This window comes from Oikopleura dioica, chromosome PAR (assembly GCF_907165135.1).
Source record: "Oikopleura dioica chromosome PAR, OKI2018_I68_1.0, whole genome shotgun sequence".
NCBI lineage: Eukaryota > Metazoa > Chordata > Appendicularia > Copelata > Oikopleuridae > Oikopleura > Oikopleura dioica.
Window position 1 is genome coordinate 5,993,998 of NC_137293.1, and position 26,145 is coordinate 6,020,142.

Sequence of the window (26,145 nt, forward strand, 5' to 3'; positions counted from 1 at the left end):
AGTCTAGGCAGGGCAACACTTTGTAAACAATATCAGCAAAATTTTGAAATGAAACTTTTCGGACTTTTTGCTGGTCTCGCTGCAGCTCAAGATTTTCGCGTGCTCAATGGAGCGGCTGAAGATTTGGACAAGATCATTCGTTCGTCTTCTGGCAACTTCAAAGAGGTAAGTATTCGCTTCAATTGATTTTTTAATCATGTATCAGATCTTTGAAAAAGTCGCGAACTACGATTTCGAGCGACCAAGAGAATGCCACAGCGAGAAAATGACGATCGAGGAAGGCGTTGCCTGCGTCCAACAGGGCTTCAGCCAGATTCTAGAGTTTGCATGTAAGTTCTTTCAAGCACCACTCAGCTTACCCGCCTTGCCTAGCAGAGACTTTCGCGGAGACCTCGGAAAACTTGGTAAAAGACGGAGCCTACGACCGTGTGGTCGAGCGAGCATCGGCATTGACGGAACAAATGAAAAAGAGCCTGGAAGAAGCCGGATTTAATCTTGAAAAGGACCTCGAAAATAGAGACGAGAATATCACAGAAAAAGATGGTCTGTGAGATTTTTTTCAGAACGGATTTTAATTTTATTTAGTTGAAGAATATTTCGAAAATTTCCAAAAAATCATGAAAGAAGCATTTCCTTCCTTCGGAAAACGAAATTAACTGAATTGCTGAATAAACAAAACTACCGGACAAAAGCGTTTTATTGATAAGAAGAGCGAAAGCTGAAGTTGCGGGAGAGTCTTCGCAGTCGATTTGTTCCTGCTCGGATGAGTACTGCCGGCTTTTTGAGGAAGATTTCGTAAAATCTTGGATTGTTTCCGACAAAAAATTCTATTAAAATTCTCGTTTTCGGAAACATTCATGAAGCTGTAGACACAAAGAGCGACAACTTCACGGCGTTCGTAAATTATCTAATTAATATAAAATGTTGCTGAAAAGAAAGCCGTTCGTAAAATGACTAGGAAAAGAAAAGGGCTGATCTTCGAAAGTTCTCTGCTAGTTGTTTTGTTTTCTTAAAAAGCTACAAATTAATCTTTCGAATTTGATTGTCTACCACAGTCCATCTTGAGAATCTGTCTTGAAAACGAAAATCTTTATTTTGAAAATGAAGCTTTCCATTTCTCAAAAAAAGCTGCTTGAGTTTGAAATTAAAAATAATGAGACAATCTAACGCTAAATCAACGTCTCAGACGAGTTCATTACAGTCGCGAAAATCAGTTTCGAAAATCAAATTACAGAATAATTTATTTGTTTCAATTTAAAAGAGCTTTTCCCCGCTCGGGCTCGGGCGGAACGCGTCGGAAGCGGGCGGAGTGTAGACTTCAGTTTGACTAATTTGGCTCAGGATTGGCCGGAGCGCGCTCTCCGCCTCCAATAGTGGCCAATGAGCCGTGCATTTTAACAATTTCCTTTCTGAAAAAATTTCTCCGCCGAGATCTAAAGAACGCCACAATATAACAACAAAAGAGCCACCAAACGCCGTAAAAATTTCACCCGTGAAATTGTCTTTTTTACCTTTTTTTGAGAAAGAAAGAGATATAAGAAGAAGACTCTGTTACATAAATTCCTGTTAGATCATTTCAATGAAGGTTACGAGGCCTTAGTCAGGATCTAAATTAAAATATCATTAATGGAAAGCCGCGTAGCGGCTTTTTAAAAAAACAAAGCCGCAAAAAAGAATTAAAATATCAACAGAAAGGGTCATTTGAAGCGGCTTCGTTTCCAAAAAAGCCGCTACGAGGCTTTTCATTAATGATTTTTGAGATCGCCGACTCTTTGAAATTCAATAATGACGTACCAAACTGGCTAATCGTCAAATATTGAATGAGAACGGCAGAATCACTTTCCCAAGATTCAAATCTGATCGCAAAATTGCTTTTCGCTCTTCGTTGATTTCAACAAAAAAGAGACAAAAAAGATCGCTTTGACCTTTTCGATGATTTTCGGAAAGAATAAAAAGTCTGTTATTGTTTCCGTAGCTAAGTTTTTGTACTGTGTTTCTTGAGAACCCGGCGAGATTAAGAAACTTAGAGAACAATGAGAAGCAACTCATCGAATGATTAATTTTTGCCGCGAAGATTAAAGAAATATATCGAATTATTTTGAAGCTGATTTATGTATTTGTGAACCTCTTTTCAACCCTTCTTTATATCAAAAATGATCTACTTCTGACTCATCTTCTCCGAAAAAGCTCATACTCAGACGATTACCCCCTCATTTTCCCCTGAATGCCTCTTTTTTCCATCAGTTGGAATCCATTTTATTCAGCGTTATCGATTTTCCAATCGCTATTTACCGAAAAGCGCCTCGATCATGGCCAGCGAGCACTGCTTGTTTTTAATACTGTTTTTGGCGGATTCTAACAAAATTGTTTCTTTTCAGATTATTTTTATTTCTTTATGAAGTTTCGAAAATCGTGAAAATTGAGAAGGAAGAGAGAAGGGCTTTTTGAAAGAAAAATCTCAAAATGCAGGTAAACTATTAAACTGACCAATAAAAATGCTTAGATTCGATTCTTATCCAATCAAATTTCTTCAAATTAATATGTGCTTATAAAGCAGTTTTAAAACAAGCCAAAAACATCGCATTTCTATGATAAGGGCTTTCGACCAATAAGAAGCATTAATATTTCTAAATGACCAATCAGAAAGCAAGAATCTTGATTGAAACCAATAAGAGCCTCAATTTAATAAGGTTTTGAATTTTACGATAAAAATAAATCAAAATCCCAATCAAATTTTCAATCCCATCCGATAAGAAGTTCCTAACCCCCTTTTTTCAGCCAATAAAATGCGTGGTCGTTGGCGACGGCGCAGTGGGAAAGACCTGTCTACTGATATCCTACACGACAAACGCCTTCCCGGGAGAATACATACCTACAGTCTTTGACAATTTTTCAGCAAACGTTCTTATTGATAATACACCAGTTAATCTAGGTAATGCTTCTTTATTGTTTTACAATTCTTGATTTCTTTTTAGGCCTTTGGGATACAGCGGGACAAGAAGACTACGACAGATTGCGCCCTCTCAGTTATCCACAGACTGATATTTTTCTCATTTGTTTCTCAGGTACGAAACACATCTTTGCTGGAATCGTGAAGCCGTTCGCGGCTTCGAGTAAAACAATCAAGAGACGGTTTTTTCTCTTTATCTTTTTTCAAAGCGGCCGAGAAGCCGCCTGCAGCTTCAAGCGTAAAGGGTGTAGGGCGGCCACGTTCTGCAGCAGAACGGCGTTCTGCAAATGCAGAATGGCGTTCTGTAAATACAGAACGGCGTTCTGCACTCAGAAAATATATGCGCTTCGCGCCTGTCTTAAAGGAAATCTCAGAATTTCTTAAGTCAGGAGTTACTCTTTAAGCTTCGCTGAATGCGTTAAATCTGATAAGAATCAAGTTACATCGGAAAAAAAAATCCTTATGCAGAACGCCATTCTGCATTTGCAGAACGCCGTTCTGTATTTGCAGAACGCCGTTCTGGCAGAACGTCGCCGCCCGTCACCCAGCGTAAAGAGGAATAAAGAAGCCGCGCTAAGCGCGTCTCTTGATTGATTTAGTCGAAGCCGCAAGCGATTTCTCGTTTTTTTGACTTCGAAATCAAGTAAAATAACTAAACTTTCAAATTCAGTTGTTTCTCCGGCCTCTCACGAGAACGTAAAAGGAAAATGGTATCCCGAAGTGAAGCATCACTGCCCAAACACGCCAGTGATCCTGGTCGGCACAAAGACAGATCTGCGCGAAGATCCAGACACAATCAACAAACTAAGAGAGAAGAAACTCAACGTTATCACAGAGCTACAGGTTCGTCAATTGATCGGGTCTGGGTTTGTAAATGATTTATTTAGGGTCAATCGCTGGCGAAAGAAATTGGAGCGGTGAGGTATCTTGAGTGCTCGGCGCTGACGCAGAAGGGACTCAAGCAACTCTTCGACGAAACCATTCGAGCTGTTTTATATCCACCACCAACGGAACGGCTGCTTAATTATTTTCATAAAAAAGAGTCTTCAAGCATAGTAGACCCGAGGCCGAAGGCCGAGGAAAAGGGGGCGAAGCCCCCCTCCCCTTATTTTTGATTTCAGTGAAGACCCCCCTTAAAGGCTCCCACTCCCCCCTTAGAGCTTTATCTGGGGAAATATACTGAAAGCATTACAAGAGGGGGGCCTCCACCCACAGTATGAGCCTTTGAGGGGGCCTTTCTTCAACTAAAAGGAGGGGGAATCCGCCCCCTTTCCTCGGCCTGCGGACTCGGGGGAAGTCTTTTAAAGCTAGATTAGCCGTTAAAAAGGAAAAGAAACGAAAGAAATGTATAATCTTGTGAACTAACCAACTTACTAATACACTCACTTATCCCTAGCCAAATTTTTTGAGTTAACTAATTTTAAAACCAACTAATCAGCCAAAAACAAGAAGAAAAAGAAGCCGAAGAAATGCAACCTGCTCTAAAAATTCAAAAAGCCAACTCACGCACAAGTTTCTTCTCCTCACCTTATACAGTATTCTACTTATTCATCACAGTATTTCAAAAAGAACCAACAACGATGATAATGAACATTCACTTTCCTCACTCTTTCCGAGCTTCCACTGCTACCCCTTAAGAAAACTCTATTCAAAAGTGATTCTAGTCCAGAATAAAACCCAAAAATTCTTATCTTATTATCAAAATTGAGCTCTTGACCTGTATTTTCCAAAAAATCATGAACAAATGAACCTACCCTTAAAATTCTTAATTTCTCAACATGTTCTATTATTTCCAAATCGATAAAATCGTATCTGTACATTTTGGCTCCTCAAATTTAAAATTTTTGCGTCTTGAAATTACATTCCTGAAAAACTCTACTTACTTTTGCCTTAAAAAACGCGTTCAAAAAAGAAGAATAAACATGAAAATATGAAAAATTCAAATTGAAATAAACCAAAATGCTAAAATGAAAGAAACACGCTCAAAAGGGACCTCGTCTCTTTTTCAGTAAATTTTGAAAAATATACCTTTATCATTTATTTTTTCGGAACTACAGAATTTGAAATAAAGTGAGAAAATTGCACCATGCAGGATTTTTTTTTACAGAAAAAGAAGAAAAAGGAACATTTAGGAAAAAAAGGAACTATTGAAAACTAGTGAAGGAGGCAGGAGAAGGAGCAGGGGACATGACGGGGGTATCGGGAACGGGAGCAAAGGCAGGGACGCGTGGCAGTTGACGTTTGCTTTCGGACTTGACTAGTTTGATCTCGGCGTTGGGGAAGCGCGGGAAGATCTGAAAGCGGAATTGATCAATGAAAGATGATGAAGGATGTACTGCTATTCATACGACTCTACCTATAACCGCAGGCCGAGGAAGGTGTTGAAGCCATCCGAATTCAAAGGGGAGGGTCCCTCCCCGAGGAGAACTTCGCCCCTCCCTCGGCCTACAGCCTCGGAAAGAGAAAAATACCTTGATTTCCGGGTTGTTGAACTGCTTATGAACTTTGAGCGCGCTTTTATACTCGGCAAATCGAACCATTACTGCTCTTGCATGGCCTTGAACTAAAGAAAAGTGTTACCAAAGAATTCGTTGAGGATCAAACCTGAGGATATCTTGACGATTTCTCCAAATTTTTCCATGTGACTTCTTATAAAATCTTTTCTGAAGGTCTTTTCGCGGAGTCCTCTGATCATGACGGCGGTGGGTTTTGTCGAACTCTTGGCCCTTTCGACTTTTGCTTTTGCCTCTTCCTTTCGCTTTTTCTGAAGATAATTTTAAGGCCGTTAAAAATGATTGACTTTTCTACCTTTTCGGAGATAACGATGCTTTTAACAATTTGATTTCTGAGTTCTTCTTGCTGGTGCGCTTCGTAATTCAACAAACGGCCTTTTATATTATCGCCTTGGACTTCGAAGCTTCGCGAGTTGCCGTCTTTGAAGAACTTGACTCGGTCTTCTTTTTCTTGGTTGTATCGTTCGCGACGCTTGGCATCTGGAACAAGTAGTTTTTCGTCTTTTAAGGTCTTTTTGAATATTCATATATAGAGAGAAATCAAAGAAACAATGACAAAGCCGCGCTTTTCGCGGCTAACCATTTCCCGTTTCGTAGCCGCAAGCGGCTTCTCTATCCCAGCAATTATAAAAGGCCGTTCCTGATTTAGCAACGACCCTTCTCCGATTCGAAATCTCGGGGCAGAAGGGATTGGAAGTTCCGGAAGAAGAGCTTTTCGAGTTGACAATTTCTTTCGTTTTCTTGTCTAACAGATTCAGCCCCGTTGGGAAGACGAAACCTGACATTCTTTAAGTTAATGGTCAAACAAAAATACCGATTTTCCGATTAAACTAGGGGAGGCACTAATAAGATTTTGTTTTCAAGAATTGAATTTTGAAGATGCGCGAGAAAAAATGAAGAATCTGAAGATATTCTTTTCAGGAATGAGTACTTTGAGTTGAAAAAGAAGAGAAAGAGAGGAGCAGATTTACAAAAATAGACAGGCAGGGAGTTATAATTAAGATTCAAAGTCACAAAATCATCATTTGTCCATGAAGTTTCTTCTGAGCTGCATCAACGATCGCGAACGCTGCTGAGAGGAGAGTTTTCGGGACGCTTTTTCCAGCGTTGATGACTTGAAAAGAAGGTAAGCAGTGCGCTAGAAATGATGATGGAATGGTTACCTCTTCGGTTGAAGATTCCTCGTAAAAAGAGATGGCTCGTTTCGGCAAGAGACTTTCGCTTTCGGTTTCAATCGAAGTCGGAAGCTCTGAAGTGAAGAGATAATGATTTTGCTGCGGAAGATAAAGAATTACCTGTCATGGCAGTACAGTCAAGCCCTTGCTCATCTGTTCCAATTATAGTATTTCTTCCATAGATTACTGCGCTATTTGAACTTGGATTGTCAGAGATGCTCTTTTCCGACGTTGCGTTCTACAAAATATTTTCATTTTCCGGCAGAAATGAGCCATTCCTACCGTTAGATTCATCCTCGATCTTCGCAACGGCTTGGCAGGAGGCGTCGGACTCGTCGCGGAAGAAGTAGGGCCAGAAGAAAGCGTGTTTGAGGCGTTGGAATTGATCGTCTTTAGCGGCGTCTTTTTGACAGGGCTGACGCCGTTTGTCAAGTTGTCGGAAGAGACGAACAGTCGCGAAGCTCGCAGAGAACGGGCTCGATCAAGCGAGTGCGTATTCGACCGCTAAGGAGAGGTAGATGAGGGAGATAAGGGAGGTCTACCTTGAGCTTGCCGACTTGGTCGATGAGTTCTGCCTGCGTTCGCTGGAATTTTCGGCCCTTGATTGTATTTCGCGTCGTTTCAACGCGGAAAAAGTGATGATGGTCGATTCCAATCAGCCAGATTCGCTTCGCCACTCCTTAGATTGGCCATTTACGACGCGTCTTTATGGAAGAACAAACCTGTGGATGGGCAAATAAAGCCGATTTTCGTCTCCAAGTTGTTCACTATTCCAGCTCGTACTTTGACATAGAAGATATCTCGCTTGTAGCTGAGCTCGATTATCGTTGGCCAGGCGAATCTGTTCAACAAGATCGCTAGAAATCAGATGGAAACGGTGGAGAAGGGGTTACTCTTACTGTTTTGCATGATGTAAATTCCGCCAAAATGGCAGGCCAGGACAAGATCCGTATTTTCCGCGTCCCGGACGTGAAATTGATGAAGCCTAAAAACGGTCAATTTCGCCAGCGAAATCAAAGAACTACCCATAAAGCGGTAATTTCGAAGCAGTTTCCAAATACTTCAGCTCCGCTTTTGAAGTCTTTAATCCATTGTGAGCCACGTGAAGGTCGGATATTCGTTGCATTAAGTTTTCGGAAACGTTTGGAGCGAGTTTGAGCGAGACGAGGGCGTTGTGATCTTTTTGAGTGTACTGAACAGGAGCATCGCCTAGTTCAGCTTGAGCTGCTAGCGAACCTTTTTCAGGGCTTCATCAGTGTTTGAATCTATCTTCGATCCTTTTTACTTGATTCTAGTGCTCTTGTCTCACTTCTTCAATGAGAGCTGAATCAAGGAAGATACGACATTTCTAGCTTATTTAATCGTTATGTTTTATTCTGTAAAGCCCTTTCCTAGCAATGCATGCGTAACAAATGAAGCGAGAAGTCGTCCCTTTGCAATATCGTCCCTCAGTTGGCGATACATGTACAATCTGGTGATTTCCTCGACCAAATAGGCCGGATCTGGCGGGTAGAGCTTCACGCAAAACTTCACCAGCCACGGCTCTTTTAGCTGCCTTCTTATTTCTTTATCCAGCCTTCAAAAACATCTCCAATCTCTTCAAAACAAAGAAGAATACCTGATCCACTTTCTTTGGTCGTTTTTCAGGGAAATATACAAGCCAAAGTATTCTTTCTCGCGAATGTCCAGTGAGTCGCACATCAAATCGAACAGCTTTTGCCCTGTCGCCTTCTTTTCGACCTCGAGGATCTTCGACTCTGCGCCAAAGACCTCGACTTGGATCTCTTTCTTCATATTTTCGAATTTGATTCTAGCGCCGTGTACGATTTCCAACTGATCATCTGAAGGGAGGAAAGAGTTAGGGGCTTTCAAGTTTCAACTTGGTCAGTGACTTTTGGGCAGAAATTTTAACTAAAAGGGGAAAATAGGAAGTTTTTCGTTCGGAACAATTTTAGCAGAACTGGCATTTTAGACAGCTTTTGTCTAAGCAAAGATATTTCAGATAAAAGGGGGCAGAAAAGGAGTAAAAATAATTAGTCTTCGATCATATCGTCAATCCAACCCCAGGCGATGATTGAAATGCGCCCTTCGTCTTTGAAATTGTTCGGGTGGACTGCCGGGATTCCGTGGCGCCATTCGACATTCACTTCTTTGCCGAAGGTGTAGATGGTGCCGTTGTACTGGGGCACGGAGATCGTCGTTTTTGTCTTTTCAACTGTTCCATGAAGGAAGAGAACTAGGAGTACCTATCAATGGAAAAGCCGAGCTAGACTTGGAAGCCTGTGTAAAAAAACTGACAGGGTTTAAAAATCTCAGATGAAAAGCCACGTAGCAGCTTTTTCAACAAATTCTGAACATTTCAGACCCTGACTTAGGGCATGACTCAGGTTTTTTCACAGGTTTCCAAGCCTCTTCTTTCTCTCTCTTTCTCAAAATCTGAGGAACAGTTCCTTGGCGTGTTCAAAGGCAGCTTCGCGCTCCATGCCGAAGCTGACTGCAATGGTGAGGTTCTGCGTCTTCGCCTTGTCCGCCTGAATAATAGAAAAGGATAATAAAGCTTTGATAAATAGCGAGTGAAGGATGAAACCGCTTTAAGAAAGGTCAATCCGCCTCTTCCCCTTTTTAATTAAAATTACCTTTACAGCAGCTGCATCGTGGTGAAACGGTTTCCACTCGCTCGAATTTCTGTACCAGTTGAAGCGCGTCGCTTTCACGTCCATTTTGAAGTACTCTGTCATTTTCTTCACAACTTTGAGGAAGGTGGGACACCTCTTCTTCCAATTTCCTTGTTTATCATCGGCGATCAAGTGGGAGTCGTTGTGCCATTTAACAAGTAGTTTATCTAAAACGAATTATGAGAGATTTTGTCTTTTCGTAATTTCAACAAAAATGACCTTGTTTCGATGGTGAGTTAAATTTTTACCTTGATCGATGCCGGAGTTTTGAATCTCATCAAGTAGACTATTGTAAATGGACATGTCGTTTTCATCCCCGAATAGGCCATTTACAACGACGACATCCCTAATCTCAATTTTAATTAAAAGTCTCTATTATTGTCCCAGAAATATTGCTCGAGAAAGAGAAGGACGAAATAATCGATCGATTTCTCTGTTGAATAATTCTAGTAGCGCTCTTTTCTCCCTACCTATGGTTGTAAGGGCGTTTGTAGGAAGTCCAGTGAACAGGAGCAGGGACCAATCGGAGATCTGGCGGCTTGTAGCTTGGCTTGAAGTCGACTGTATTTCGCCCCTTGACCATTTTGACGCTTTTGTTCTGTTTCGTCTTGTTTTCGTAGTTTTGGCTATTTTCGCCGTTGTAGGAGTGATCGTGGTCGCCGTTCTGGATTCGATTCTTCCAATTTTCATTTCGAGGATTTCGATGTTGACGATTTTGGTCTTGATCTTCGTGGCTCTGGCGAATGTGGTTGTTTTGCAGACGACCTCGTTGACCGCGATTTCCGCTACGACCTCTGAAATAAGAAATGATTAAGATATCTCTAGAATTATTCTGAGAACTGAAAGGCCGCTTGCCGCTTCTTGAAAAAGACCGAAAAGCCGCGCTCTAAAGCGGACTGGGCTCGGCAACCTGAGTAGAAAACCTGAGTCAGGGTTCTAAAAGAATAAAATGAAAAGCCGCTTCGCCAAAATAATCAACTCAATGAATTTTTTAACTAGCGAAGCCGCTTCGCGGCTTTGTTTTTAAAAAAGCCGCTTCGCGCCTTTTCATTTTACTCTTTATGAACCCTGACTCAGGTTTTCTAATTAGGTTGCCGAGCCCAAAAAGCGGATTTGAATTGATTCGCATCGCAGCTTCGTTTTTAACGCGGCTTTTCATGAAAAACAATATTTTACTTACCTGTTTGAATTCTTGAACTGATGCCTGTACTTTTCATAATCGTCGTTGTGATTCTGGTCCTTGGCAGATCCGGAATCTCCAGAATGATGAAGCCGAACTTCTCGATCGTGATCGTGCTGGTAACTCTTTGGCTCCTGATGTTCTTCTTTTCGCGGTTTTGCCACGGAGAACTTTGAGAATTGCTCCGCCAGGTTGTCCAGGTCATTTGACTTTTCACGGCTCTGGAATAAAGAAGGTTAATAATTTCGAATAATCAATTTGAATTAAAAATAGAAATCTTACATTTTGCGGCCCTTTCGCCCGGTAAAATCGATCTTCTGACATTGTCTGATTCTTCTCTCTCTCTCTTTTCTCCTCTCGAAATTCTCGATCGATAAAATACAATTCGTAATTCGCGAAATTGGCAGCTGCGTCTCGGAAAAATTTTTTCGCGCGCGATTTCGCCCGACTGGATTCTCAACTGACGCGCCTCGGCCAATTAGATTCGCGCGTTCGTGGAAAGTCAAATTCTCAATTAGGAGTTACAAATTTCGATTCTAGAGCCTAGTATCTGAATTCAACCCACAGTTTAGTAAAGAATTTAAAAGGATTTATCCCTGAAATAAAGATTGAAAAGATTTGAAAAAAACATCGAATTTTTCTATTGATTCCCGATTTTTCTCCTCATTTTCGCGTGGATCTGAAGTTTGTACATTTCACAGCTGGTAGTGAAGCTGCTTGGTAGAAACTACACTTTAGAGATTTTTCCATCGGAGCCCTGAAGAATTACAAAAAATCACTTTCAGTTCGCAAACCGCTATTTCTTTGAACTCGCTCTTGATTTGCTCCTCTAGTTCGTTCGACTGCTTCTTGTCGTCTTTTCCCCGAATAAGTCTTGCAACAGTTCTGAACTCCTTCCAGTCCTCATCGACGCCGTCATCCAAATCGTGCAATTTATATATTATTTGACGTAAAAACTGATCAACGAAAGGAATAAAGCAGTTTTTTCCTGACAGGTCTTTTTGACTTCTTCCGAGGCCTCGCTGTGAAAGAACATCAGCTACTGGAACTCTTTAATGTTGATAGTACTGTCCTTATTTATGGTAAGAAATACGCGTTCGCCTAATCTTAAACAAAAAAGTTCAGTCGGAAACGCTGTGTGCCATTAAAATTAAGATTAAAGATTGAAATGTGACTGAGCTTATCAACGAAGAAAATGGTTTCGTAGGAATATTTGTCGACCACAAAAGGAGAGTAAATGCACTAAGCAGCCACAAAAGACCTACCGGTCAAGCTATTTCTATTTATGGAAAAGGGGTGTTTTCTTGTTGATTTTCACTTTCCATGAACTTTGGATCGTTTCATTTCCACAACAAGCAACAACATTATGAGCTCCTCTCTTCAGCCATCGTCTACACCTTTATGGGCAGATCGAAAGATCTCGCCGTGGGTCCAAGAAACGTGGATTCCGATGGCTGCCGTCACGTAACAATCCTTCCCTTGAGACTTCGAAAACGGCGCTTTTCAGATCTGAATCGGACCCGAGATTGGCGAACTTGCTCTGTTTCTGCTCCGGAGCGATCATTCTTCTTCTCGGAATTTTCGATCTGGGCGCTGTCGTCAACTACATTTCAAATCCTGTTCTCGTTGGTTTTATTTCAGGAACGCGTTTTCATGAATAAGTTTCAAAAAAAGTCTTCCTTGATTTCTTCGCCAGATTTTGTGAAAGCGTGATTTCCAGCTGCATCGATCATCATCCCCTTTTCTCTTCTCGAGCGAGTGTCTGGTCTCTCTGGCCTTCCTGGACCTTTTACCAGAAAATGGTCATGCGCATTGGAGAGTCGAAATACTACGACGCGGTTATTGGACTGAGCACGCTCGCTACTCTCCTCGCCTTGAAAAATCTTCGAATTCACTTTGAAGACCCAAAAGAGGGCGACTCCGCGGTTGTGAAGTTTGGGCTTACTTGATTTCTTGCGGCGAAGAGTCCAATCCGTCTCTTCGATCATGTTATTCACCGCATAGAGGCAGCGGATTGAATCTCTTTTCTTCCTTATTTTTCCTCGAGAAGCCGTTCAGTCCATTCCAGCGTCATTTCCGATCTCTGGAGCAGCTCTTGGCCGAGGTTTTGTTCGCTCAAGCTGACGACCACTTTCATCAAGCTCGCGCCTTCCGTCCGCGATTTCGAGCTAAAGACGACTTGAATTTCGGAGCTTTGAAATGGACTTACCAGCTGTTCTTCAATCCGAGCGCGTAAGAGGAATTCCTCAAGACACGAGATGATTTCCTGGAATATCTCGGCAATCAAAACTTGTTCCAACAAATTGAAGAGTCCGTTCAAAGATGATTTTTTCACGACGTCGTCGTAACAGTCCAAAGTCGATGACGCTGCCAAGTCGCAGAATTTCAGCTCCTCGTCGACGCTTTTTGTTGAATTGCTTATGGCGGAATCAAAGCTATCTTCGTCGTAGAAGTCTTGATAAATGATCATCTGGGACGACTTCAGTGTCGATTTCGCTCGTTGGATAAGATCTGGTGGCGCTTGCTCTCCGGATCGTATTTTCTTCACGACAGAATTTGAACTCTCTCTTCTGGTTCGGCTCCGTCTTTTCCAGCGTGTCTAGGAGTTCTGAATATTCGTTGTAGAAGAAAATTCGAGCCCTTAACTTACCTTTGCTCATTTTCTTTCTCAGTTCCTTGTCCCTTTTTTTTCTTTGATGCTCATCAAAGAAGAGCTTGGCGACGAGAACAGCGACTCCAATCGTGGCATGAGAGAAGAAGACAGTGATGACTTTGCGGATTGAGGGCATTTTGCACTGATACAGCTAACCGTTAAAAACGCTTGGGAATAAGGACTTGTTTGCTTGAAGCCCGGTACCTATTCTGCCAAATCTGGGAAACTGATAAATCAAAACTGCAGTTCGAAAGACGGGTTCGACAAAAAGAATAAAGTTTGTTTTGTATTCAAATAAACATGCGTCTTTCACCTCATTTACAACTGCTCTTGACTAATTTTTTACCTCGAAAAAACAGGAGTTTTCTTCTTTGATTTCAAGATTTGCTTTTGTAAAATGAAAAAAAGTATATTTTCAAAATAACAGCTTGAAGAGAATGTCAGACGATCATTTGAGTACTTCTTCGTCCACGTGAGGAGAATTTGAATACTCAAAAATCACATCGACTAAACATTTTCAAAGTCATCGATTTGGTCTTCAACTAACGGAATTCTTGGCTTTTCAATTGAAAATCAGTCCCGCTGAGCATTTTGTTAATCACAATCAAGCATCTCATCTCATCAGAGAAAGAGCTCGAGGACGCGAGGATTCTGAAGCGGTAGCAAGAGCAGGCACTAGAGCCTTCGACCTCGCCTACATCATCATTCGCTTCTACGAGAAAGTCAACAAGGATATTTACGAGGACTTCTTGAATTTAAGCGAACTTGCAAGGTCTTAAATTCCTCCTAGAGCTGGAGCGTCTGACATGATATGATCTTTTCATGAAGCAATCCGTGTTCTACCGCTCAATCGGCGTCGACGAGGACTTCTGCAACTTCATGTTCAACTTAATGCGAGAAAAGCTGAACGAATACGCGAATGGGAAATCTAGCTGCCCTTGGACCGGCCGAAACAGCGAGTTTCCGAACAGCAAGCCGCAAGCATAACGACTCGTTATTAACGAGAATTCAATTCCTTTATTTGCAGAAAGATGAATTTAGTCTAAGATTTGAAAACTTCGTTTATTAGTTATTAAGAAGCAGGAGAGAACTCTTTGAATATTTCTTTCAGAACTGCTATCGCTGAACTTTAAATAGACGCTCTATTATAGACTCCACTATTTGAGTTCGCAAAATTGAAATTTGAAACTGTAATTTTACAAGAAAAATTGCGAACTGGCCTTGTGCTTCCGGCGAGGCAAATTTCCGCTGACTCTTCCAGATCTTGAATGCCTCCTTCAAATCCGGATCGTCACTTTCCGCGAAATCTTGTTCCTCCATTTGATCGTACTTTTCGCTAGCTTTGTCGAGCCCAAGCAGGAAGGACTCAAATTTGTGAAGTTTCTCCGCTCATCGCCTTTGAAACTCTTTCGCAATTTTCGCAATTTTCGCTTCTTGATTTTTGACTGTACCTATAAGAGGTTCTTTTGGATCGGCAAATTCCCCGCCATCGTCAAGTAGCCAAGCAATTGTGGACATGTTGTGCTCGGCTTTAAAGCCATATCTTGCATAGAGATTGATTATTTTCTTCAGAACATGGCCTCTCTTTTGTTGGTTACAGGCTAGAAAGGATAAAAAATTATAACCAAATAGGGAAAAACGAAAATCGTACCTAAATGAAGAGAACTGTGCTTTCCTTTTGCTTTGAAAGGCTTCTCTAGCATTTCTTGGTCATCTTTATATCGTTTAAAAGTTATCTTTGAACTTGAAAACGGTTTTCTTCCGATGACAGCAAGGTCGAGAATGCTCATATTGAATTCGAGCTCATCCGAAGCCGAGCCGCAAGGAAGCTGGTGAAAACGTGCGCTGAAGTCACGCTGGAAATTATTAAAAGGATTAAATTCTTTTACCTTGCGCGGTTCTCGTCTCGACCATGCTACGAGTCATCGAGCGCTCATTCTGCAACTCCGTGAACGCCTTGACTGCTTTTTCCGTCACCGATCGAAGTCGTTTTTCGGGGTGGCGGGCAGCTTCGTTCGCAAAGGCCATTTACTTCCAACTTTTCTTCCCAGTATTTTCGCTGCTCCTCTAACTGAACGCTGTAGACTCTACAGTGTAGAGTTTCAATCACTCGGTTTGAATCTTTGCTTCCAAATCTTTCGAATTGTCCTTCGTCCCTACGATTTTCTCGGAGCTTTCGTTCGTAACCAGTCGATGGACGAAATAATCTCGAGCGTAGTCCCAAACTCGATTGTCGAAGATGTGTCCTAGAAATGCTCCTGAGCGTGCTCTTGTGTGCATCTCCCGCAGCTAATGTTTCCGCAAACGAGGCCTTATCCATAGATTTTCTTTTGAATTGTGAAGGGATCCTAGCTTCTGCTGAATCTCCCACTTCTAGCGTAGTTTGCCTGCTCTCTATATCTGGACGAAGGAAGAAAACGAGTAAAGTATCTTTGACGTCTGTATTTCGAGCTGGAGTAAAATAGAGGTTAATTCACGAACTGCGAGAATTACCGAATGAAGAGAAATACACGGCGGCGACCGAGCAAAGCTCGATCTAGATAAGCAAGTGACCTTAGGGGACGAGGGAGTCTAACGAATCTAAGATCCCAATACCCCCCATGAGACTGAAACGTCCTCTAAGGCCAAAGTGTGTGATTTTTGCAGGAGTATAAGCGTAAGATGAGTAACATGGCAGGTTCGAAACGTCGAGGCAGTCTGATTCGCGTTAAAAAACCCTTTTTTGGGAAAAAGCTTGAATCAGATGCGAAGTTTTCGTGATGTCCGAGCGGTGATGACATGAAGGAGTAGCTGCACATGTAGAAGAACTCAAAATACGTCGGCGACGGTAAACTGTGATAATTTCCGTACCTTTTCAGGCCCCGGTCGATGAATAGGGGACCTGAGTGGGGCAGTACTTGCGCTTAGTCGTATGACTGACCCGAGTTTGTGCCGATGTTTAGAGGTTCGACGGGCCTCGTTTCACGGTGTGCTCGTTTTGTATGTTTCGGGAGATGAGCTGCTCCAACTTCGGTTAAAGTCGCATTCGGATCGGCGCCGGCTGAGTATTGACGATCTGGTGAAGACTTTGGACGGGTTCTTTTCTTGCTGTTTTCAGTTGCTGAGCCCTCAACTACTGTTGAATTATGTTTATCGACTGACATATGGCTATTGTCGGGCGCAGCAACCTCCGAAATCACTGTAGCATCAGCTGACATGTCCTCGGCAGTTTCATAAAGAGTACCACCAGAGTACCAGCGATCTGACGGCTCGGCTGGAGCTACCGACGAGTCCAAAATAGATGTAGCGGTTGTATCTCCCAGATTTTCCATGTCCAATCGGCGTCTACTTTCCAAAATAGGTGATAGAGATGATCTTGGCGGTTTTTCCATAGCAACCATCGGAGTCGACGCGACCTGAGAAGATTTCCTCCCCCCATGCGACTTCGACCCGGACTTTTCCATCGGTTTGGAAGTAGGAACAGGCGATTTTTGTGGGACTTTCGACTTAACGATTTCGGTTAAATGTGGGAATACGTACTCGGCCTCGTAGTAATCAATCCAGCGTAAGTCGTGATTTCGTTCTGCGGCGTGAACCACGTGTTCTCGATGGATGAAATCACGTTGTCCTTTTTTATCTTCGACCATGACGACCCAGTCGTTGCTCGAAACGGCTTTCAGGGGACCTACCCAGCGTTCCTTCTTGCTTTTAGCGTCGGTCAGGTTTTCTCGCTTAATGTACACGACAGCGCCAGCGGGGATTGGTCTCGGCTTAGGCTCGTTTTTCAGCCTGTGCTCCATGGCTCGGTCAGCAGCTTCCATCGCAGTTTTCACAATGGCTTCCGCCGATTTCGCTAAAGCTCCCACATTGAGACCAAACACCTGAGGTGTTTCCGCTGTCATTTCTGCGCCAGTAGAGTGGGTGAAAGTACTTTTTCGGCCAAACCAAACTTCTCGCGGTGAAATTTTCGTGCTTTTGTTTTTCACACTATTGAGCGCGCGCATCACGTGGGGAACGCAGTCGGCCCAAGTTTTTCGACCGGAAGATGAGTTGACCATGCAGAATAGACTGTTTTTGATAGTCCGATTCGCTCTTTCTGCGAAAGCGTTTGATTGAGGGTGAAATGCGGTACTTATTGTATGTTTTATCTGGTTAAGCTTACACATTTCGTCAATCACGCTTGCGCAGAAGTGGGTACCTCTGTCACTGTGTAGATGTTTCGGCAAGAAATCCATGGGAAGGAAGACCTTGTAGATGAGCGCTTTTGCGGCGCAGATAGCAGTGTCGGACCGTGTCGGAATGCACCAAGTGTAGCGAGAGAAAGTGTCCGCCACCACCAAATAATACTTGAATCCGCCAGCGGGAGGCATACAAGCGAAATCGATCTGAATCGATTCGCCAGCTGTTTTTCCACGACGAAGGGTTCCAAGTGGCGGTTTGGTACGAGTTCCAGCAGATCCTTTTCTGCGTAGGCAAGGGACGCAGCTGTGGACGTAGTTAGAAACATCGTCTTGAAATGAAGGCCACCAAACGTCCTCTAATCGCTCTAAAGTCCGCGGCTCGCCCAGATGACCGGACAAGTCGTGAGCTAGAAAGAGAAAGTGACTTTTTACCGCTTCCGGTACCACCGCCCGCGCGCCAGATTTGAATTGACACATCAAGCACCCGGTAGTGTTATCCAGGAACAGAGCTTTTTCCATCTTGAGTAGAGACGATTGTCGGTGGTCGGAGTCCTTCACCAGCGATTTTATGTCCAGTGGCTCCTTACCAGATTCCAGAAAAGTGATGATTGCACTCAGAGCAGAGTCCTCCCTTTGATAGTCCAGAATGTTATTATAATTCGCTGACACCAACGGAATCTCCATTGGCGCCGCGATAGCCTTGACGTTTACCTTATGTATCTTCACCTCTGATAAAGTGATTTTCTCCGGAAACTGATTTTCGTTCCAGAAAGGGACGAAGACACGTACTGGTGAATTCTTGTCGATTTCGTACTCGCGACCAACGGGAAACTCGGAGTCGTATCCAAGTGATTTGTCGTCCTCGCCAGGTCTGCGGCTCATAAAGTCGGCGAATTGATTTTCTGATCCCTTGATGTAGACAATGTGAAAATCGAATTCTTCCAATCGGCTTTGCCATCGGCTTATTTTAGAATTCTTGAACTTCTTTTTGTGTAGGAAGATCAAAGATCGGTGGTCTGTGTGAATCTGAAAGAATCTACCTTTCAGGAGCTTTTCCAGTCGCTCGCAGCACCAGACAATGCTAAACATTTCCTTTTCTGAAGTGTTCCATTTTCTTTCAGCTTTGTTGAAGGTGTGGGAAATCGCGCTTACTAGGTGCACTCTCCCGCCATACTCTTGTAGCAGGACGCCACCCGCTGCGTACAGGCTCGCGTCTGTGTAGAGATGAAAAGACTCGTCAAAGTTAGGAAAACTTATGACTGGAGTCTCGGAGAGTCGTCGTTGAATTTCCTTGAGCGCCAAATCCGCTTCTTTGGTCCACTTGAAACAATTTGTTTCGTTCGCCGAATTTCGAACATCGTTTATGGGCTTCATTCTGCTCGAGAAGCAACCGGATGAAATAGCTTCGCCCATTTTCGTTTCTAGAAAACCTCGGATCCAATTCAATGACCCGATTAATGAAGCTAACTCCTTTTGGGAGCGTGGGGGTTTCATCTGACGAAGAGCGGAGACTTGCGCAGGGTCCGGTTTGATTCCATCTTCGTTGATGATTCGGCCCAAAAAGTGAGCTTCGGATTGTAGGAAAGAGCACTTTTCGCCCTTGAGTTTAGCGTTAAACTTGCGGAGCGCGATGAATAGGTTTCGGAGAGTGTTGTAATAGCAGCTGAAAGTCTTCCCAAAACACACTATGTCATCGATATAAGAAAGCATCTTTTTCCTGGTGGGGCTTGAGTCGAGAATTGTGTTTACGACGCGCGAGAATATATTCCCCGAGCATCGATAACCGAATGGTAGTCTGCAGAAGGCGTAAGATTTCCCACCCCACTGGAAGGAAGTCTTGTACCTGTCGCTTTTCTTTACAGGGCACTGCCAATATCCACTTCGTAGATCAACTGTGGCGAAAAACTTATTGCCCGGTCCAATGTTCGCGATCGTATCCTCCATGCTTGGGAGATGGTAAGGGTCGGATTTGTCGGAAAGGCATTTGTTCAGGCTGTTTTTGTAGTTGATGCAGAAGCGCATTTCCCCAGATTTCTTAGGAATAGGCAATACCGGGCTGTTAAACCCTTTCTGGTCCTTGATCTCTTCTATTATTTTCGTTTCGAGCAGTTCAGAGATGTGATCGCTGACCTGACCATGAAAAGCTTGCGGAATCGGGTGTTGACTGATGTTTCGACTCGTACCATCAGTCGGGATTTCGATCTCGAACGGGAATTCACCCATTTTTTGACCGTCGCAGCCGAATCTGTCGTCGAATTCCAAACACAGCTCGGCGACCATCTTCTTTTGCCCCGGGTCTGCGTCTGCTGGTAGGGTAATTCCGAGTTTTTGCTTCGCTAGCTGAATGGGGCACCTGACTGCGTTCTTGTTCGGTGCGTCCAGCTTTGGGACTTCTCGTGGTGGTTGAGTGCGGGACCGATCGCTGTCTTTGACCGTTGATCTAGTCGTCAAGTATTTCTTGATTTTGGTCCGCTTCACTCCGTCCAGCTTCACCACTTGAGTCTCAGTTTGTGTGAAGGCTTCGTTGTAGCAAAATGAGAGAGTACGATTCTTATTGTCGACTGTGAAGCTGTCCGTCATCGCATTCTCTAGTATATCGCGGCCCAGTAGACTTGGGTATTTACTGCCTGGCATAATGGTGAGATTCAGGGAGAATGCAGGGCCACCATTGAATGATAAGCGGCAGGGAAGGATACCCATCGGCTGCTCGGCGGGAATATTTGGGCTGAAACCGGTGACCTTGAAGGGACAGGGCTTCAGCATCTGGAGAAATTCGTCGGGAACGTAAGCAGCGGACAGACAGGAGGACTCGGCTCCGCTGTCGACTTCCATCGATACGTCAAAACTTTTAGAGCCCGTAATGATGGTAGCCGAAGCGAAATAAGCCTTTCCTGGTCGCTTCTTCTTCACTGTGTAAAAGTGAACGTCGAATGGTTGGAAATCTTCAACGTTCTTAGTCGTATTTATCTTCTTGGATTCTGGTTGTTTATCGTCTTTCCCATCCTTAGAATCGTTGCTGGCGCGCTTAGCATTCTTCTTCTTTTTGTTCTTATTTCTGTTGAAGTGCTGGGAGACGGTCGCGCTGTCAACTCGATTCTGTCTTGTGGATTGGGCGAGACGGCAGAGTTCGTTGATATCGTAAACTTTTGATAGGCTTGGAAGGATTGCGTTGAAAACGTCTGGTTCTTCTTTCCTAAGATTCAAGTACAGCATCATCGTCGAGAATATGTCAAATATTTCATCGACCCCGGCGTCGGCTGACTTCTCTTGTCGGTAAGAGTTCAAAGTCGCTTGCTTCGCCTCGTTCATCTTTTGCAAGACGTTGGCGGTGTAGTGTGCAAACGGCTTCGAATGGTCGTATTCGACGTCGAAAACTTCGCTTAGCTTCAGTAAGTAGTGACTCTTCGCGGCGAATGATTTCTCTAGCAGCGCCTTGGCCGATTTCCAGTCTTGACAATTCAGAAATTCGGTTCCAAGTGAGCGTTCGATGTTCAAGTCGAAGTGGCTGTACACTGCTGCGATGAAAGGCTGTTCACGTGAAGGTCTGTCGCGGACGTAGGCGCGGTGATAAATGTCGGCTCTGCCCAAGAAGGTGTTGAAAGATGTGTTGCATGCGGCGTCCAGCTTCGGCAAGTCTTGGACGTGACGAGACCAGGTAGTGGCCACCCATGCTTCTTCTCTCATTGTCGCATTCGTAGAGTCTTTTCCTTGATCGAGCTCGCAGGTAAGAAGCGTTGTACTGAGCTGTTCTAATTTTACTCTGCTTTCTGTGATCAAGGGCTCTAGGCTTGGCTTTAGTGATTCGTCATTTCGCACTTGTTCTTCGAGGTAGTTTACTCGATCGTTTATGCTTCTTATTTCGGTGACGGTTTCTAGCAGTGATTTGTTCGCCGCCATAGCTCGAAATATATCGGCAGTAAGGGTTTATGGGCCTTGGATTACCTTTCAGGCCCTCAGAAAATACTGCGACTAAAAGTCGCAATATGATGAGCTGAGGTGCCTTTTGCGCAAACGCCCGACGATTTCTCTGTCCAGCGATTGTCGAAATTTCAAGGTCTGGTCCAAGGGTCGATTCTTCGTAAACTTCTCTCGATTTTTGGTGAAAAGTGGCGAAAGAATTATGTTTTTCTCAGTATTTTAGGTTTTCCCCGGCGTGCGTGCGTGGTTGCGTGGGCGCGACTTTGGGCGCGTGGGTCGTGGTGGCGCTCGTGCGGTGGCGCTCGCTCGGGGTGGTGTTGGTGTGGTGCGGCGCGGAAAATTCTCTGAGTGGAGTTTCTCCGGCGGCGCGGTGGCGGTTGGTGATTCGGTTCCCCTCGACTCCGCTGACGGCCAATCAGCGTCCAAGTTGCGAAACTTCGGTTGTCGATGGCGGAAAAATTTATCTTTTCTCCAACGGGACTACTCTGACACCACTGAAGGGATCCTAGCTTCTGCTGAATCTCCCACTTCTAGCGTAGTTTGCCTGCTCTCTATATCTGGACGAAGGAAGAAAACGAGTAAAGTATCTTTGACGTCTGTATTTCGAGCTGGAGTAAAATAGAGGTTAATTCACGAACTGCGAGAATTACCGAATGAAGAGAAATACACGGCGGCGACCGAGCAAAGCTCGATCTAGATAAGCAAGTGACCTTAGGGGACGAGGGAGTCTAACGAATCTAAGATCCCAATAATTGCAAGAAAGACGTGCATACCCTTAGCTTTCCTGACTCGACGGAGTTTGCGTATATCGACAAACTGGGCAAGTGGAGTCTTCCTATTTTTTCAAACATTGAGAGTGGAAGGAATGATTGCAAAGAACGGTTGAAACGGACTTCACCGACTCGTCCATTCGCTCCAAACAAATCGTACAAGCAGGCAGCTCGGTGAGATTCGGTAATGGCCAGCCTGCGCTTTCTCCAGCGTGAAGCAGTTCCACTTTTCCCACATACGTGATTTACGAAAACCTTTATAACTTTTTATGTGACGGCTTTTCTTTACCTTGGCAAGTTTCTTCTAAGAGCGAGTTGAATTTCTGCCCAGTAATTGAGTGATAAAAAGTATCGGCACTTTGTTACTCGTCGAATTTTAAGAGAACCATGTACTGATTCAGAGACTGGTCGCGCACGATCTTGATGTGTTCTATTTTCTTGTCGTAATTTCCGAGTGAACGGAGCAGATCCTGCGTGTCTAGATCCACTGGAACATGTAGGAGCAGGAGCATGTCGCTAGGCCTTCCTCCGTGATGTTGAAGCCGTAGTTTGTCTTGTACAAGTGAATCAGCCCTTGAACTGATTTAAAAGGAACTTGGGTTGGGAAAAGTTACCTTGGACAGATTCTATCGCAGCAAGACCGGACATGAACGGTTTTCGGTCGATGAGTTCGTTAGTCACTTTTTGCGATAGGTTCTGAGAGGGAAAAGATGTTGAAGATGAATTGCTTGAGTTTGAGTTACCTTGAGAGCGTCGGCGAAGGTAGATTCTACCTGAAAATCGACGGATTCGATTGAGTACTCGACGAATTGCCGAGATCAACGCATTTCTTGGGATTTTTCTCTGTCATTCGAGGACATGATATTGACTGCTGATTCTTTTCTACCTCGGCGGGCTTTCATAGGACTAGAAAGAAGCAAATGAAATGTGTGATGTGATAGAAACTTAAGTTGTTAGTTTCAAATCAGAAAATAAGAAAATGCATCTTCAAAACTTAACGGAAACTTACTTATCAGAGCATTCTCGGAGACTAAATAATTATGAAACTGATAATTATCTAATAACCTGGAAGATAAATACTTTTTCTAAATAAATTTACCTCAAATCAAAAGCGTCGTGCTGAAAACTCTCAAAAATAACGGCTCTTTCGATATTCTGCGCATTTTTGATTCCATGAAGAGGGTCGCATTTCACATCGTCCTCCACTTCTCCCTCCAAGTCTTCCAGATCTCCACGTCCGCCAAGCAACTCGCTCAACAAAATCGCCGTCTGGCCGTTTGTCCCAAAATAAATCGTGTCAGATTCAACTTCGCCGGAGGAGTCTTCTTCGAAATCATCTTCGCCGTCATCCAAAATTTCTAATTCTCATGGCAAGGTTGGCCTTTCTCTTTCGATGATTCCTTCCACAAAGCCGACGGAAAGCTCTCTTCTACCATCCTCAAGTTGATCGGCCAAAGGAGGACGCATCCAGTTGATTTCCTTCGAATGGCCGGCGCAGACGAGCGGGAGGATCCAGTACTCGATCGAGGTTATTTCTATCAACCTTTCTGAGTTTGAAAGGTGCTCCATTGTGAAGTCGATCGGCGCGCTTTTCGATAGTTGTTTCAGCTTCAGAAGGAGCTCATAGAGTAGCGTAAACCACGTTCCAGAGATCAGGATGCGAGTCTAAGTGGATCATTTGAAGCCTCTTTGCCCCCAATTGACATCGACGGCGACATCCGCCGAAAGGGCCGAAACCGGCGCGAACTTCTCAACAAGAAGTGAATCCCAGCCAAGAACCTCTCCATTTCCTCCGCTTAAAATATCTGGCAGACCAGGAAACCAATTGGTGCATTTGCAATTCTGAAATTCGTACAAACAGCATGCAGCTTTTTCTGTACTGGCAAAGTTTTTACTTTTCAAAGAAATTTCGGAAAAGCCGCTTTGCGGCTTCTTTTGACTAAGGGGTAGTTCAGCTATAAATTTCAACTGTTTCAGAACCTGACTCAGGAATTCTTGTTTTTTCGGAAAGGCGAGAGTTTGGAAAAAATATACTTTTACGCCTTGTCCTTTTTCAAGTCTTCAATTTTCTCCTTTTTACGAAAAAAGACTGAGGAGCATTTTAGTCGGAGCGAAAGAAAAAGCCGCAAAAATAGCCCACAGCTTCAAATAAAACATTTTATCTCGAAATAAAAAGCCAATTCTAGCAGCTGAACATCCCCCTTTTTCTCCGGAAAGTGACAGGAGTGGGATTCGAACCCACGTCCCGGAAAAATCCGCGCTCTGGCCGCTGAGCTACCCTGTTTTATCACTTCCGGTGACAAAAAGGGACTCTCTGCCGCTTGAATTCGGCTTTCTATTTTAGAATAACTGAGTCAGGGTCATTCAAAAGCTTTTTAAAGCTTTTTTCCGAATGATTCCCCCATTTTTTAAAAGAGCTCGTTCCAAGGATCAGGAATCGTAGTGGATCATTTTTGGATGAAGAAGAAACATTCCGAGTGCACTTCAACGACTCTCAATTCCATCTTTGGCATTCTAAAAACAATATTTTCAAAAACTTTCTCGAAAGTTCATTCTTCGTTCATTTCCGCTTCTTCTTCAGAACCGTCAGAAATCTCGATAAGGGAGTCTTCGTCCGAGTCTTGCTCCGACTCCGAGTCTGAGTTTGGAATGATCGCCCGCGAAGAAGACTCTTTTTCGAGGAAGGGCGGCGGACTGTGATTATTTTGGAATCGGCCTCGCTTTTCGAGCTCTTCTGAAAACTATTTCATAAAAATTTCATAGCAGAATTCGAACCTGTTTCGTGGAAGGAGTCGCGTCTCTTGATCAAATTAACTTCCTTCATCAGCATTTTTCTTTCTGTTTTCCGATTTCGTGGCCGACCATGCTCTGCGCCTTGCTGTTGCCGTCGAAAAAGATCGTCGTCCCGAGCGTTCTTTCGTAGTTTCCTTTGCAAAAAATTATGTTGACTTGCTTTTCTCTGCTTCCTAAAGCTAAAATGTTTCGCTCCGCGCGCGGACCAATCAGCGCGCGCGGAGATTCCAAAAGCGAGAAAAAAGAGAAAAGCCGAAAAATGGTGCTAAGGGATGAAAATGAAGAAAACAGTGAACTAGAGAACAAGAAATAAAAAGAAGGGGTTTTCTTCACTGATTATTTTTGATCTGCACTCGATTGAATGTGAAATTACTGTAGCAAGCTAACTGAAGCGATCTTTAGAATAAGGCCCAATCGGCCATTTGTCTGATGAGCGGCTGAGATGAGCGTGGCTAATCTCGTGAATGACTTCTTCAGGGCTGAAATGGAGGGGATCGCGAGCTAATCGACAACAACGACGAGAAAGGAACTCCAAGGAAAGACTCCTCGAAAAATCTAGCGCAACCGTTTCTTCCCCTCTCGCAAGCCAAGAAATACCAACTCGTAAAACAGCTGTTTCAGTCTTCGCAATCGTCGTCCGTCAAAAACATTCCGCTGGAGAAACGATTGTTGTAATTGGAGCTGGACCATCAGGAATTTCTACAGCCAGACAGTTTCATTATTTTGGATTCAATGTGAAGATTCTAGAGGCGAGGAAGAGGATAGGAGGACGAGTTCATGTTTGGGCACCTTAGGTTCGTTTGAGTGAAAAAGCTCACTTATCGTCCATTTTAAGGTAGCTGTAGGAGCAATGGTCATCAACGGCCGCCAAAACAACCCTATCATCACCATGAGTCGTCAAATCTACCACGATGTCCACATCCTCGGAAGCCAATGCGGCCTTTTGTCAAATCCGAATCGATGGCTCGTGGACCAGACTTGAGAATGGAGCATCATTTCAACACGATTTTGGACATTTTATCCGACTGGAGATTAGACAAGAAAAAGGACATTCCACTCATCGTCGCTCACAAAGAATGCGTCAGCCAAAGCGCGGAAAGATACTCAAAAACAGAAATGAAACTGCTCGACCTCCACATCAACAACTTGGAATACGCCTGTGGAGCGAGCCTTTCTAGCGTTTCAGCGCTCAATTGGGACCAGAACGAGCGTTTTCCGCAATTTGGCAGGGATCATGCGATCGTGACATACGGATTTTCTGATGTTTTGGAAGAATTGTCGAAACCGCTGAATACAGAGTTTGAAATTTTTCGGTTTACCGGTGGCGAGCATTGATCATTCTGGGGAAAAGGTGGTCG

At 43.7% G+C, this 26,145-nt stretch overlaps 6 protein-coding genes and 1 long non-coding RNA gene across 7 annotated transcripts; 2 read left to right on the plus strand and 5 right to left on the minus strand.

Annotated features, from left to right (window-relative positions):
- The first annotated feature begins 34 nt into the window (after positions 1 to 34).
- On the plus strand, positions 35 to 685 carry LOC145704842 (uncharacterized). The gene is made up of 4 exons (XM_081782310.1): positions 35 to 165; positions 206 to 329; positions 373 to 543; positions 586 to 685. Exons 1-4 carry the CDS (start codon positions 49 to 51, stop codon positions 654 to 656), a joined length of 483 nt encoding a protein of 160 aa, XP_081638436.1. The 5' UTR covers positions 35 to 48; the 3' UTR covers positions 657 to 685.
- Positions 686 to 2,335: 1,650 nt separating this feature from the next.
- Positions 2,336 to 4,838, plus strand: LOC145702270 (ras-related C3 botulinum toxin substrate 1-like). Its single transcript, XM_081779488.1, has 6 exons — positions 2,336 to 2,469; positions 2,779 to 2,932; positions 2,976 to 3,065; positions 3,621 to 3,793; positions 3,838 to 3,959; positions 4,399 to 4,838. The coding sequence occupies exons 1-6, from the start codon at positions 2,464 to 2,466 to the stop codon at positions 4,433 to 4,435; spliced, it is 582 nt and encodes a 193-aa protein (XP_081635614.1). The 5' UTR covers positions 2,336 to 2,463; the 3' UTR covers positions 4,436 to 4,838.
- A 125-nt stretch (positions 4,839 to 4,963) lies between these two features.
- LOC145701485 (uncharacterized) lies at positions 4,964 to 6,248 on the minus strand. The gene is made up of 5 exons (XM_081778704.1): positions 6,044 to 6,248; positions 5,759 to 5,964; positions 5,555 to 5,714; positions 5,422 to 5,513; positions 4,964 to 5,244 (listed from the first exon to the last, which is right to left on the minus strand). The coding sequence occupies exons 1-5, from the start codon at positions 6,246 to 6,248 to the stop codon at positions 5,095 to 5,097; spliced, it is 813 nt and encodes a 270-aa protein (XP_081634830.1). The 3' UTR covers positions 4,964 to 5,094.
- LOC145703503 (band 4.1-like protein 1) lies at positions 6,110 to 8,501 on the minus strand. Its single transcript, XM_081780866.1, has 10 exons — positions 8,257 to 8,501; positions 8,029 to 8,214; positions 7,664 to 7,873; positions 7,538 to 7,623; positions 7,361 to 7,495; positions 7,181 to 7,317; positions 6,921 to 7,142; positions 6,759 to 6,876; positions 6,627 to 6,712; positions 6,110 to 6,577 (listed from the first exon to the last, which is right to left on the minus strand). The coding sequence occupies exons 1-10, from the start codon at positions 8,430 to 8,432 to the stop codon at positions 6,485 to 6,487; spliced, it is 1,449 nt and encodes a 482-aa protein (XP_081636992.1). The 5' UTR covers positions 8,433 to 8,501; the 3' UTR covers positions 6,110 to 6,484.
- Positions 8,502 to 8,511: 10 nt separating this feature from the next.
- On the minus strand, positions 8,512 to 10,971 carry LOC145703504 (uncharacterized). The gene is made up of 7 exons (XM_081780867.1): positions 10,776 to 10,971; positions 10,494 to 10,714; positions 9,784 to 10,107; positions 9,562 to 9,659; positions 9,275 to 9,480; positions 9,089 to 9,169; positions 8,512 to 8,845 (listed from the first exon to the last, which is right to left on the minus strand). Exons 1-7 carry the CDS (start codon positions 10,815 to 10,817, stop codon positions 8,672 to 8,674), a joined length of 1,146 nt encoding a protein of 381 aa, XP_081636993.1. The 5' UTR covers positions 10,818 to 10,971; the 3' UTR covers positions 8,512 to 8,671.
- A 3,401-nt stretch (positions 10,972 to 14,372) lies between these two features.
- Positions 14,373 to 15,468, minus strand: LOC145705403 (uncharacterized). Its single transcript, XM_081782867.1, has 3 exons — positions 15,036 to 15,468; positions 14,798 to 14,991; positions 14,373 to 14,747 (listed from the first exon to the last, which is right to left on the minus strand). The coding sequence occupies exons 2-3, from the start codon at positions 14,934 to 14,936 to the stop codon at positions 14,536 to 14,538; spliced, it is 351 nt and encodes a 116-aa protein (XP_081638993.1). The 5' UTR covers positions 14,937 to 14,991; positions 15,036 to 15,468; the 3' UTR covers positions 14,373 to 14,535.
- A 9,075-nt stretch (positions 15,469 to 24,543) lies between these two features.
- On the minus strand, positions 24,544 to 24,943 carry LOC145701486 (uncharacterized). Its single transcript, XR_014134271.1, has 2 exons — positions 24,770 to 24,943; positions 24,544 to 24,728 (listed from the first exon to the last, which is right to left on the minus strand). It is a non-coding gene; the product is annotated as an uncharacterized LOC145701486 (long non-coding RNA).
- Between the last annotated feature and the right edge of the window lie 1,202 nt (positions 24,944 to 26,145).